The following is an 11,598-nucleotide window of genomic DNA, read 5'->3' on the forward strand; positions in this document are numbered from 1 at the left end:
TCTATACCGTCTAGAATTTAGGATGCGGGAAATTTCATATTCCCCGTCCTCCACCACCTGAGGAACAGTGGCAGAGGCGTCACCATCCGACACATCAGCTTTTTTCAACAGAGAAACATGAAGCACCGGGTTAATCTTCCAGGACGTAGGAACCTCCAACCTAACAGCAGATTGGTTAACTATCTGAAGCACCTTAAAGGGCCCTACTAACTTGGGACCCAATTTTTTAGAAGCAATCCTCAATCGCAGATTCTTAGAGGACAACCAAACCATGTCACCAACAGCAAACAAAACCTCTTGCCGTTTCCTATCAAAGTACCTCTTAGATTTTTTGTTAGCCTCCTGAAGATTACCACGCACATCCGTCCAAACTCTCTCCAAATCACCGGAAAAACTCTCCTCCTCAGGCACAGCCGAAACCAATTTGGAGAATGACCCAAAAGACGGATGTCTCCCAGAACAACAAAAAAAAGGCGAACACCCAGCAGAAGAGGATGTATGGTTGTTAAGAGCAAATTCAGCAAGTGGTAGAAACTCAGACCACCCCTCTTGATTGTCTGCCACAAAACAACGCAAGAACTGCTCAACATCCTGGTTCTTCCTTTCTGTCTGGCCATTAGACTAAGGATGATATCCGGATGAAAACGACAAATGAACTCCCAACCTGTCACAAAAGGCACGCCAAAAACGAGCCACGAACTGAGGTCCCCTATCAGAAACAATGTCAGTAGGAACACCATGTAGTCTGACAATTTCCTTGACAAAGGCCTTAGCGAGTGTCTTAGCGCAAGGCAGTTTGATGAAGGGAACCAAGTGACACATCTTGCTAAAACGGTCCACGACCACCCAGATGACCGTGAAACCTTCAGAGGGGGGAAGGTCAGTAATAAAGTCCATAGCCAGATGTGTCCAAGGTGCACTAGGAACCTCCAGAGGGCAAAGCAACCCCGCAGCAGGAGCATGCGAAGACTTGGATCTAGCACACACAGTACATTGGCGCACCCACTTAATGACTTCCTTCTGCCATCCAGGCCACCAAAAACTGCGACCCACAAGTCTCTTGGTCTCAGAAATTCCTGGATGACCTGCCAACCGAGACTCATGACACTCAACAAACAAATCTCTCCTAAAGGTCCTAGGCACAAACAACCTCCCATGGGGAGTGTTAGATGGGGCATTCTCCTGAGCTTTAAGAATCTCATCCTCCAAAACGGAGTCCAAAGCAGCAATCACAACACCTTCTTGTAAAATGCTCTCCTCTTCCTCCTCAACACCGACCATGGGAGAAAAGCTGCGAGACAAAGCATCCGCTTTAACATTCTTGGTACCCGGGATGTAAGTAACGGAAAAATTAAACCGCGAGAAAAAAAGTGCCCACCTAGCCTGATGGGCATTCAAGCGCTTGGCAGCATCAAGATAGATCAGATTTTTATGATCAATGAAAACCTGAATGGGAAATTCAGCACCTTCCAAGAGATGACGCCAGTGTTCAAATGCGAGTTTAATCGCCAGCAATTCCCGATTACCAATATCGTAATTAAGTTCAGTCTCAGAAAATTTTTTTGAAAAAAAGGCACAGGGATGTACTCCATCCTTGTTTTCCTGAGACAACACCGCACCGACCCCCACCGAAGAAGCATCAACCTCAACCAAAAACGGCTTAGTCACATCAGGCTGCATAAGGATGGGGGCAGAGCTGAACCTCTCCTTTAGAAACACAAACGCTTCAATGGCCTCAGAAGTCCACTGAACCGCATTAGCACCTTTCCTGGTGAGATCGGTCAGCGGTTTGACAATAATAGAATTTTTTTTTATGAATTTTCTGTAATAATTGGCGAAACCCAAAAACCTCTGTATCGATTTCAAACCAGTAGGCCTAGGCCATTCCTGCACAGCTTGAACTTTAACCGGGTCCATCTCAAAACCTTCACTGGAGATAATGTAGCCCAAAAAACTAATTCTCTGTACAGCGAACTCACATTTCTCCAGCTTAGCAAAAAGTGAATTGTCCATTAATAACTGTAATACCTCACGTACGCTCCGCCAATGAGACTCCAGATCAGGCGAATAAATCAGAATGTCATCCAAATACACAACCACATTTTTGCCGATTAAAGGTCTAAGGATGTCATTAATAAGATTCTGAAAAAATGCTGGAGCATTGGTAAGACCAAAAGGCATCACCAGATTCTCAAAATGACCCACAGGAGTGTTAAAAGCAGTCTTCCATTCATCACCCTCCTTCATGCGCAACAAATTGTATGCCCCCCGGAGATCAATTTTAGAGAACCACTTGGCCCCCACTAACTGGTTAAACAAATCAGGAATCAATGGCAGTGGGTAAGGATTGCGTACAGTAATTTTATTAATCTCACGAAAGTCCAGACAAGGACGTAAACCGCCATCTTTTTTTTTTACAAAAAAAAATCCAACAGCCACAGGAGACTTGGAAGGCCTAATGTGACCGGCGGCCAAGCTTGTCTGTATGTATTCCTCCAAAGCCTTTCTCTCAGGAATAGTAAGATTAAATAAACGACTTTTAGGAAGAGTCGCTCCAGGGACAAATTCAATGGTACAATCATAGTCTCTATGGGGAGGCAAAATTTGTGACTCCTCCTCAGAAAAAACTCTCCAAAAATCCTGAATAGGTACAGGTAATTCCCCTTTTTCCACCGCAGCAATACGTCCGTTACAACACTTGTCATAACACTTAGGGCTCCAGGACTTAATTTCATTGGTAGACCAATCCAGTACAGGATTATGCAATTTTAACCAGGGTAACCCCAATATTACTGGAGAAGGCAAATTATCCAATACCACCAAATCCAAATTCTCTTGATGAATACCATTAATAGTGAGGGGAAATTCACAGACTTTATGAGTAACACTCTTCAAGGGAGAGCCATCAACAGAAACCACAGCAATAAGGGATGACAAAGTTTTAGGTTCTAATCTAAGTTTTTCCAAGAATCCCCCATCAATCACATTCAGAGTAGAACCACAATCCACAAATACCCGAAATTCAATTAATTCATCCTGAGCAGCGGTAGTAGCAGATAGGAATACTCCCTTAGAATTTAAACAGGCAATACGTGCATGACTGACCATTTTTTTTTCTTTCTTCATACGAAGCACACAGTTCTTAATAAAATGACCAGAATTTCCGCAATAGAAGCACAAGCCTTCAGAAAGCCTGCGGTCTTTTTCCTGAGAGCGGGGTGCCATCGCCCCAATCTCCATCGGCTCTCCATTGTCAGCACAGACCCTCTCAGGACTCGGAGCTGACATAGCAGAGGATTTGCTCTCATTAACCCTAGCACGCAGTCTCCTGTCCACCCGTATAGCTAATTGCATTGCCTCCTGCAAGTTTCCAGGTGTGGGATAAGCAATCAGTAAATCCTTAACCCTTTCACCTAGCCCTGCAAGAAACAAGCTTTTCTAAGCTGAATCGTTCCACCCCACCTGGGCAGACCACCGACGGAAGTGAGAACAATATTTTTCCACATTACCTGATCCCTGCCTCAAACGTCTCAATTCAGACTCAGCAGATGAGACACGATCAGGATCATCGTACAACAAACCCAAAGCAGAAAAAAACTATCCACTGATCTAAAGCACGGATCACTAGGTTGGAGAGAGAAGGCCCATCCCTGAGGATCTTTGCGCAAAAGTGACATTATGAACCCTATGCGCTGTGATTCATCACCAGAGGATCCGGGTCTCAAACGAAAATACAATAAACAAGCATTTTTAAAAGAAAAAAAAATCTTGTTGTTCGCCAAAAAATAAATCAGGCAGACGTACCTTTGGTTCCACAAAATGTGCTCCAGAACAGCTACTCACGTGTTGTTGGAGCTTGGCCACCTCCAGAGAGAGTCCCTGCAAGCGTTGAGCCAAATCTTGAACCGAGACCATGATGGAAAACTGGAGGTCTTTCCTTAGAGAAAATTTTTTTTTTTTAGGGCTGGACTTACTGTTATGATCTGCTACAGGGACTAAGGAAAGACAGGAGATCTGTCCCTACAATAGAACTAAACTAGATCCCTACGATGTAACGGGGAACCTGATCCTGCGATCAGACCCGCTAAAGTCCTCGGCTAGTCTGTACGAAGACCTATAGATGTGAGGGAGGGATCCCTACAAGAACTAGGGACTGGGATAAGTTGGACACCTCCTAGCAGAAATAGTAGCAGTCAAAGACAAACACACAACAAAAAGCATAGAGGTCAGAAGACCTAGCAAAACTAACAGAGAACGGCAACAGAGCACCAAGCTAGCTCAAGAGTAGTAAATACAATGAAGTCCAGCAAGGCCAGGAGGGCGGAGCCGGATTAAATAGGCAAAAATGGTCATGTGACCAGCAAACTAAAAAAAAACTAACAGGAGAGTTCTAACACACACACACAATACAAGTGAGTTTAAAAAAATATTTTAATTGCACATTACGGAGTAAACTACTTTACATACGTACTTTGTATTGATATAGTCACAATTAGGGTAATATTGCTTGACAACATATTTTAAAATATCTTAAAACAAAAATCAATTTCTGCATATAAATTACAGCCAAAATATGCAACACAAAATCAAAAAATAGATCATGATTTTATTATACTCGTCACAAAAATAAGCAATGATGGCATCAATAAATAAACCATAAATAATATATATAAAAAAAAAAACACACAAAACCCTTTGCAATCAAGGAGAACTCCCAAAAGACCTGCGGCACCACCGTTGGGGTTTGCTCACACACAGCGCTTGTGCGGAATTTTTTTTTTTAAATCTTTGTACCATAAATAGCCACAAAATCTCATTCACATGTTGCAGATTTGTTTATTGCCCCACGGTGCGTTCTCAATTCAGGAAGAAGCATGCACCTTTTCATGAACCGTGAGCGTCTGTCTGACTCCAGCACACCTCCTCATCAAGACCAATGTGAACAGCGCCGCTCTTGATGACTCTGGCCCCATCTCTTTTAGGATCATGTTGAGACTGGACAAAAGTAAGAGCTGCTATATTTTTTGCCCTCATTCATTTCGAGGATTAGTGTCCCTTTAAGAGGCTTTCCCTTTCATTGTTTTTGGGAGTTCTACTTTTAAAAGGGTTGTCCTGGATTAGAAAATGAAAACTCTATTCCCCACCTTCCCCCGCAGACACGGCCCCATGTCTGTTACTGCGGCTCAGCCCCTACATCGCTGGGCTCCCACCCCAGGCACAGATCATGGGAAGAAGACGCTGCTTCTGACTATCACGGACCTCACTTATAAGCTGCATCTTCAGAAGATTTTGGAATCTGCAGTTGGAGGGACGGTCATTTTATGATGATCTTCCTATTACATCTAGTAGCTTTGTTCTTGTATTGTAGCACTACAAGCGCTTGTAAACTTGTCTATAAAACCAATATGATATTGGTCACAATGAGCAGACAAGTCAAGAAGTGAGAACGATTATTCTGGTAAGATTATCCATGCAATTTACAAAAAAAACCTAATAGCAGCTTCAATGAGCATTCAAGATGGCAGCCGTTCACTATGCAGCAGGCGACACGTAAAGGATGGCGGGGGGATACTACACAACATTGACTCTTACCATATTAGTACTAGCCCAGTAATGTGACGCTGAGACCCCACATGTAACTACCTTGCAGCACGAATATAAAAGGATCAGTACGTTTCCTGAAAACCAGTGTCGGAAGCACTTAGAGAGACCCCTATGGCTCTTAGCCCCCAGATAAGATGCAAGGATTCAAGTACGCGGGACCCCGCTAATCCGCTGATGGGCAGGATATCTGCAACGTACAGAGCTGGAATTCCTACAGAAATACAAAAGGGACCAGTAAATTCTGGACTATAAATTCTTATTATCTGCTTTTATTTTCGCTTTTCAAAAGTGGTATCTTATTTTTCCACCCCAATGTATTCTCAAAAAAGTGATGGGAAATGCAATGTGTAGGGCCATCCTATAGGGACCACAGCTGATTTTTCAATTTCTTTGGGGTTACTGCTCTACCTCACTTATATAAGTCAATAAGAAAGTCTCTCCCCACTATATTATGGAGACCTACATAAAAGTGCCAAAGCTTTTTGTTTTTTTTTCTTTATTTCCTCCAATATTGTATTCATACAGGAATGCTTCCATTAAAGTTTGCAACATACTGTACTTTTTGGCATCTGTTTGAAGGATGGACCTATTTTGAAGTTCTGAAAAGTCTAATAGATCTGTACCGATACCGATTAATAATTAAAGGGGTTGTCCCGGACTTTAACATTGATGGCCTTTCTTTAAAGAGGTGGTCCACTACATTGTATAATGACCCCATCGATTTACACATGTTAACTAAATAAATGTTTTTGTAAATACCTCCTGCTTCCATATGTACCTGTGGGTGGCGCTATTGCTGACTGCTCAGTCTGCATCACGTGACCCCGGCTGCAGGTATTTAAAAGGTGTAATTTGATGGGGGCATTATACAATGTAGTGACCACCTCTTTAAGATAAGTCATCAATGTTTGATCAATTGGGGTGCTCATTAGCGGAGCTGCACTGCAGAGCTCTGTGGAGGGAATAGTGGCTGCGGCTGCTACTACACATCTGCCCCCTAATGATTTGAATGGGTGGGCGATATGTAGTACTCCGTCAACAGAGCTCGGCACCTGAGCATTTCTGGCCACCGTTGACACAGGAACAGCTACAGCATGCACTATCAATCAGACATTGGTGATCAAGTATAGGCCTTCAATAAAGTCTTGGACAGCCCCTTTAAAGTCTCCAAATGAGATTCTGAAGTTTTGTTTCATTGGCAGTCTATGTGGAAACAGTATAAAGTTACAGAAGATCGGACCGATGGTATACCATAGCACAAAACATTAGTCTTTAAGGGATTATTCAGCCATAGACATTGGGTCATGGTTTTAATCATGTGACGAAAATCACATTGTTTTACTGTAAATTGCTGTGGTCACAGGCCAAACAGTTTATGCTTGCGTCCTTTTTTTCGAACTTTTCTCGGCCAGGTGGCAAGAACCTTACATGTGATAGTCATGCCTAACATAACTAGGAGGTAGGGAATTAATACCCAATGTCAGATGCATGACCACCATTAGTCTACCAGCAACTTACACAGAAGCAAAGCACATTCAGATCTTTCACACAGTGGACCTAAACCCGAAAACCATGTAAGTGTCCATATTTCCAGTACAGGGCACCTTTGTCAATGACAAACCTTAAATATACAAATATATTGGGACAGGATTCATGCTCCACGGACATGTGGTTTGAAATCATGAAAGGAAACAAAATGCATTATAAGGTTGGCTCTTAAAAAAAGATAACTGTTTCTGAATATTCCCGGAGGCGGCAGACACGCACTTAAGGCGTAGAGCCAATAAACGATGAACGAGCGCTCATAGGAATCATTTCACCATACGATTATTGGCCCATCTAACCAGGACCACAATCGGCAGACAAACTAGGAAAGCACCGTTTCATTGGGTGCGATACATTTTATGCATTCATTAAAATTCTTAACGGCAGCACATTGCTCAGTGTAAACAGGAGACGTGCTGCTGATAACATGATACCAGATTATTAGCGATCATTGTGTCCCCGTCATTGTTTCGTCAACCTGTGTATGCACTTTTCCAATTGTCAGTCGTTCAATTGCCTGGATCAGACCGACTATATAGGACATTAGTATCTGGTCTCCGCTGCACAAACTACCACTGATACATGTGAACAAAGCCGATATGTTTTTTTTTCCCCCAGTATATCCCTCCCAGCTTACATCACTCCCTACAAATAAATAGAAGCACTAATATAATAGCAAGTGGTTAATAAGACCTCTAAGCAGTCAGGAACACTGTTCATCTGAATCGGGATCCTTCCCACTGTCTCGCTGGGTAACGAGTCTCCACCACTCGGAGACTGGCAGCTCAAGTCCTCCACCCCAGATTCCTGGTCACTGTTAGCCGACAGGTCGGGGTCCGAGCTCTTCAAATGGTCCTGGGTTAGGATCAGGGCCGAGTCCTCCTCACCTTGGGATGGACTACGAGAGGGAAACAGCTTCAGGTTGGTGCTGTAATCTTGGGGCGTATTAGCCGGAGAGTGTTTGGTGATGCATATCTGGAAGTTGTGGATTTTTGGCTGGTCATTGAGATTCTTGTAGGTTTCATTTGACTCTCGAGTTTCCAGTTTTGTTAATCTCTAAAGGAAAAATTGTTAGACAAGAGCAAAAGTTACATTGGGTTAGGGCATGTTAATGTAACCTCTACATGCAAGTCGATCAGCAGTGGTTTAATGGTCTGTTTAGTAAGGCCGGCCGCACTTATGTTATCGTCAGCACATTTCTCGTTTACACAGGACAATGTGCTGCTAATGATAATTTTTAAACGTGCTCAAAAATTATCACACCAATGAATGTTTTGCCCCTCCATTGGATGTTTGATGGCCTGTTTAGGCAGCCAACAGTTGGGAATGAGGGAACGCTCCCTAACCCAATTATTGGCCTGCCTAAATGAACCTTTACTTGAAAACTTTATACCAATGAACAAACTTCTCTGGTGCCATAAGAAAGCCATAACGCCACAGTGCTCAGGCATTACTGACATTGAAAAGACACAAGGTAGAGACCCTGGTTACAGTGATGTGTCACTTAATGGTCTGATTGCTGTAGTTTTTATAAAATCACTATTTTATCAGCAAGCAGATTATCATTAGGGACTAGTAAACCTGCTGCCAGGTAGTCCTACATATTCATAAGCTCTGTACAACCCCGCCCCCATCACTGATTGGCAGCTTTCTGCAAATGTAGTATACACAAAGTGGCCAATCAGTGGTGTGGGCGGGGTTATACAGAAGTCAGAGAACTGCCAATCAGTGATGTGGGTGGGGTCTGCTGCAGATAACACAGTAATTTTATCAAAATGACAGCAGGTAGCCCAGTAAGTGACAGATTGTTGGAATCAGGGCCTCTGCCCCTATATTGCGCTGCACTCAGATGGGTAGCAAAAACCTGGTAACAGATTCCCTTTAATGGTGCTCTCTTCCAGTTATTGTGTTGGAGAACACCAAAGACGTAGGGCATCGGCTAAAAATGATTGCCTCTTTTTTATCTTGTGCAGGGTTTCTATATATAATCATTTAAAATTGTTTCTCAGTCACCATTAAAAGCTGAATTGGTTTACACTGAAACCTAAGCGGAGGTATAAACATCAAAAACATATAGGCCAGGAAGCTGGATTTTCAGTATTTCTACCACACCTTCTCCATGAACTCCATTTCCTCCTCCAGCTGCTGCGTCTCTTCTTTTACTGCCTGAAGAAAATCAGTGACTGACTGGCGAGGGTGCATTCCTTTCTCAAATCGGTTATAGAGGCCCCTCCAAAACCTTCCATGGTGAAAAATAAGTCTGAAGAGTTAGTATATGCACAAGTACAGAAGATTATCATCGAGCAATTCTCATGATATATGTTCTTAAGACGTGCTAGCTCATGGTACACACATGAAGGGCTAGCTCACAATGCTGTATATTCTCCCATGCCAGAGAATTGGGCCGATTATGCTAATGACACTCTGCTTTAACTCTGAGTGTGATCCAATTTTCTCGCATGGAAGAATTGCAGCACAGGTGTGGAGAAGATGGAGGACTTAATTTTTCCATCTTCTCCATTGTCTCTGTGCACGTACATCAGACTGCACTCGGATAACATAGTATATTATTGGTCCGAGTGCTATCCGATAAAACATCACATAGCACTAGCACTCGGCCGTGTTACGTGGCAATGTGAGCGAGTCCTAATGAGTCCCTCAGTGGCTGATCTATGGCTGGTGACTTCAGATCAGTGAAAATATGTGGTGGCAAGTTGGGCCTCATTACTCGGACAGCACACTGACACATCCTATCCTTACACTATTCACATGTCCGTTCTGTTATTTTGCTGACTGATGGTCTGTATATAAACAGAGACATCCCCTACATTGACCTTATTTGCGGACATCCAAGTTGCATCCTACTGCTATTCTTCATTTTCACTGACTGGGTACTTGAAGAAGCTTGGGAAACCTCTGTCACGTTGTTTTTGCATATGGCAAAACCATTGATAAAAACGGACATGTGGACTAAATATACCCGAAAATTGGATCTAACACACTTGCAAAATTGGTCTGTTTTGTAACGGCAAACAAAAAAAAAAACAGCTTTTCCCTGGATTCACACGTGTGTTTTGCGGTCTGAGTATGCTTCAATACAAAGACTGGCTTCAGGTCTCCTGACCCAAACTCGACTTTATATTATGCGTTTATATAGAAAGTTCCCGTTCAGGGACATCCGCATGCCCTATTAAAGGGGTTGTACCAAGTATATAAGTAATCCCCTATCAACAGGATTTAGGAATTGATCGCTAGGGGTCAGTTCCACAGAGAATGAATGGAGTAGAGATGTACATGCTCCACCTCTGCTCTGTTCAAAGCTTGCTCTACAGAACCTCCTGGGGATTGTTGGGGGTCCCAGCGGTCTGACCCCCAAAGATCAATACTTTATCGCAGTCTAAATATGTGCAAAATGAATCACCGTGTCACAAGCCGTCATAGATGTCAGTAAATCTGTCTAAAGTGAATTGATTTGTGCCAGGCAGAAGATAGAACTGACGAGTGAGCTCTGACGCAACCCCTAAATGTAGACCATGGTTACAAGTGGGAAGAGTGTTGGGCCTTGGATTTCACCACTGAAGGACACATTGGGCTCATGATACGTCACCCCGCTTCTTTCACCTGTAAAGTTAGGGTTGATGTTTCTATATATGAATGATAAGTATATGGTGTGTTAGAGTTCTGCTGCTTTATTCAGTGCAGAGGAGGAATCAGAATAACCTCTTACCTGAAGTGGCATGGAGTGGTGTGTGGTCTCAGAGTTCCTTGGGTCTGACTGTGATCTGCTCTGTACAGAGGGTTCATGTAATCCAACCGCTGCTTCCACAGGTAAGACCAGAGGGAGTAGGTCCTCTCCTGAATTCTGGAAGATGATGATTGCATCACTGATATATTGAGATTATGAGAGCTGCAAGTATACCCGTCACCACTGCAACCTGCACTAACACTAAGGGCTCATTCAGACGTACATTTTTTGTGTACGAGTCCTATTTGTGTTATTTCCAGATAGCACTTGTACCTAGAAGAGTGAATGGGGCCATTCACATATCTGTGATTGTTTGAGAGACGGAAAATCGTGGCAAAATGTACGATAGTTATCTGAGTGTCAGGTCAAAATTAACAATGCACATCCATGGGTCAGTGAAAAAAAAAAATCGCCCAACAATTAATTGCCATCTGAGCGCTGTCCAGTTTTCCAGGTCTGTTTGATGGAAAAAGATGAAGAAACTGAAGCTCAGGCCAAACTCTAATGATAAAAACTGACACTGACCAAACTGGTGAAACTGTGCCTGATTCTCTTATATGAATGAGCCACAAGTTCTATAGCTTTCAGTGTTTCTTTGCATAGTAGCTGTGTAGCTTCATAGTCAAAATTGGAAAATCCGGTTCCAAAAAGTAGATGGAAAGATGCACTGAACTGCTTGGCCCCACCACGGTGCACCGAGCGCC

General features: G+C 43.1%; 1 protein-coding gene across 1 annotated transcript; it reads right to left on the reverse strand.

Moving 5' to 3' along the window:
- Positions 1 to 7,832: 7,832 nt before the first annotated feature.
- LOC141207901 (phosphatidylinositol-3-phosphate phosphatase MTMR7-like) lies at positions 7,833 to 11,031 on the reverse strand. The gene is made up of 4 exons (XM_073664462.1): positions 10,877 to 11,031; positions 9,262 to 9,388; positions 7,891 to 8,205; positions 7,833 to 7,844 (listed from the first exon to the last, which is right to left on the reverse strand). The coding sequence occupies exons 1-4, from the start codon at positions 11,029 to 11,031 to the stop codon at positions 7,833 to 7,835; spliced, it is 609 nt and encodes a 202-aa protein (XP_073520563.1).
- Between the last annotated feature and the right edge of the window lie 567 nt (positions 11,032 to 11,598).

Source organism: Phyllobates terribilis, unplaced genomic scaffold (assembly GCF_046119375.1).
Source record: "Phyllobates terribilis strain yellow unplaced genomic scaffold, ASM4611937v1 Scaffold_167__1_contigs__length_4167997, whole genome shotgun sequence".
Classification (NCBI taxonomy): domain Eukaryota; kingdom Metazoa; phylum Chordata; class Amphibia; order Anura; family Dendrobatidae; genus Phyllobates; species Phyllobates terribilis.

What these genes read in the sequence shown, in the direction of transcription:
- LOC141207901 (XM_073664462.1), bottom strand. Translation starts at nt 11,031, where the DNA reads ATGCAATCATCATCTTCCAGAATTCAGGAGAGGACCTACTCCCTCTGG. An exon ending in ACCACTCCATGCCACTTCAG is followed by an intron (nt 9,389 to 10,876) that starts GTAAGAGGTTAT and finishes TCACCATGGAAG; the next exon opens with GTTTTGGAGGGGCCTCTATA. An exon ending in AAATGGAGTTCATGGAGAAG is followed by an intron (nt 8,206 to 9,261) that starts GTGTGGTAGAAA and finishes TTTTTCCTTTAG; the next exon opens with AGATTAACAAAACTGGAAAC.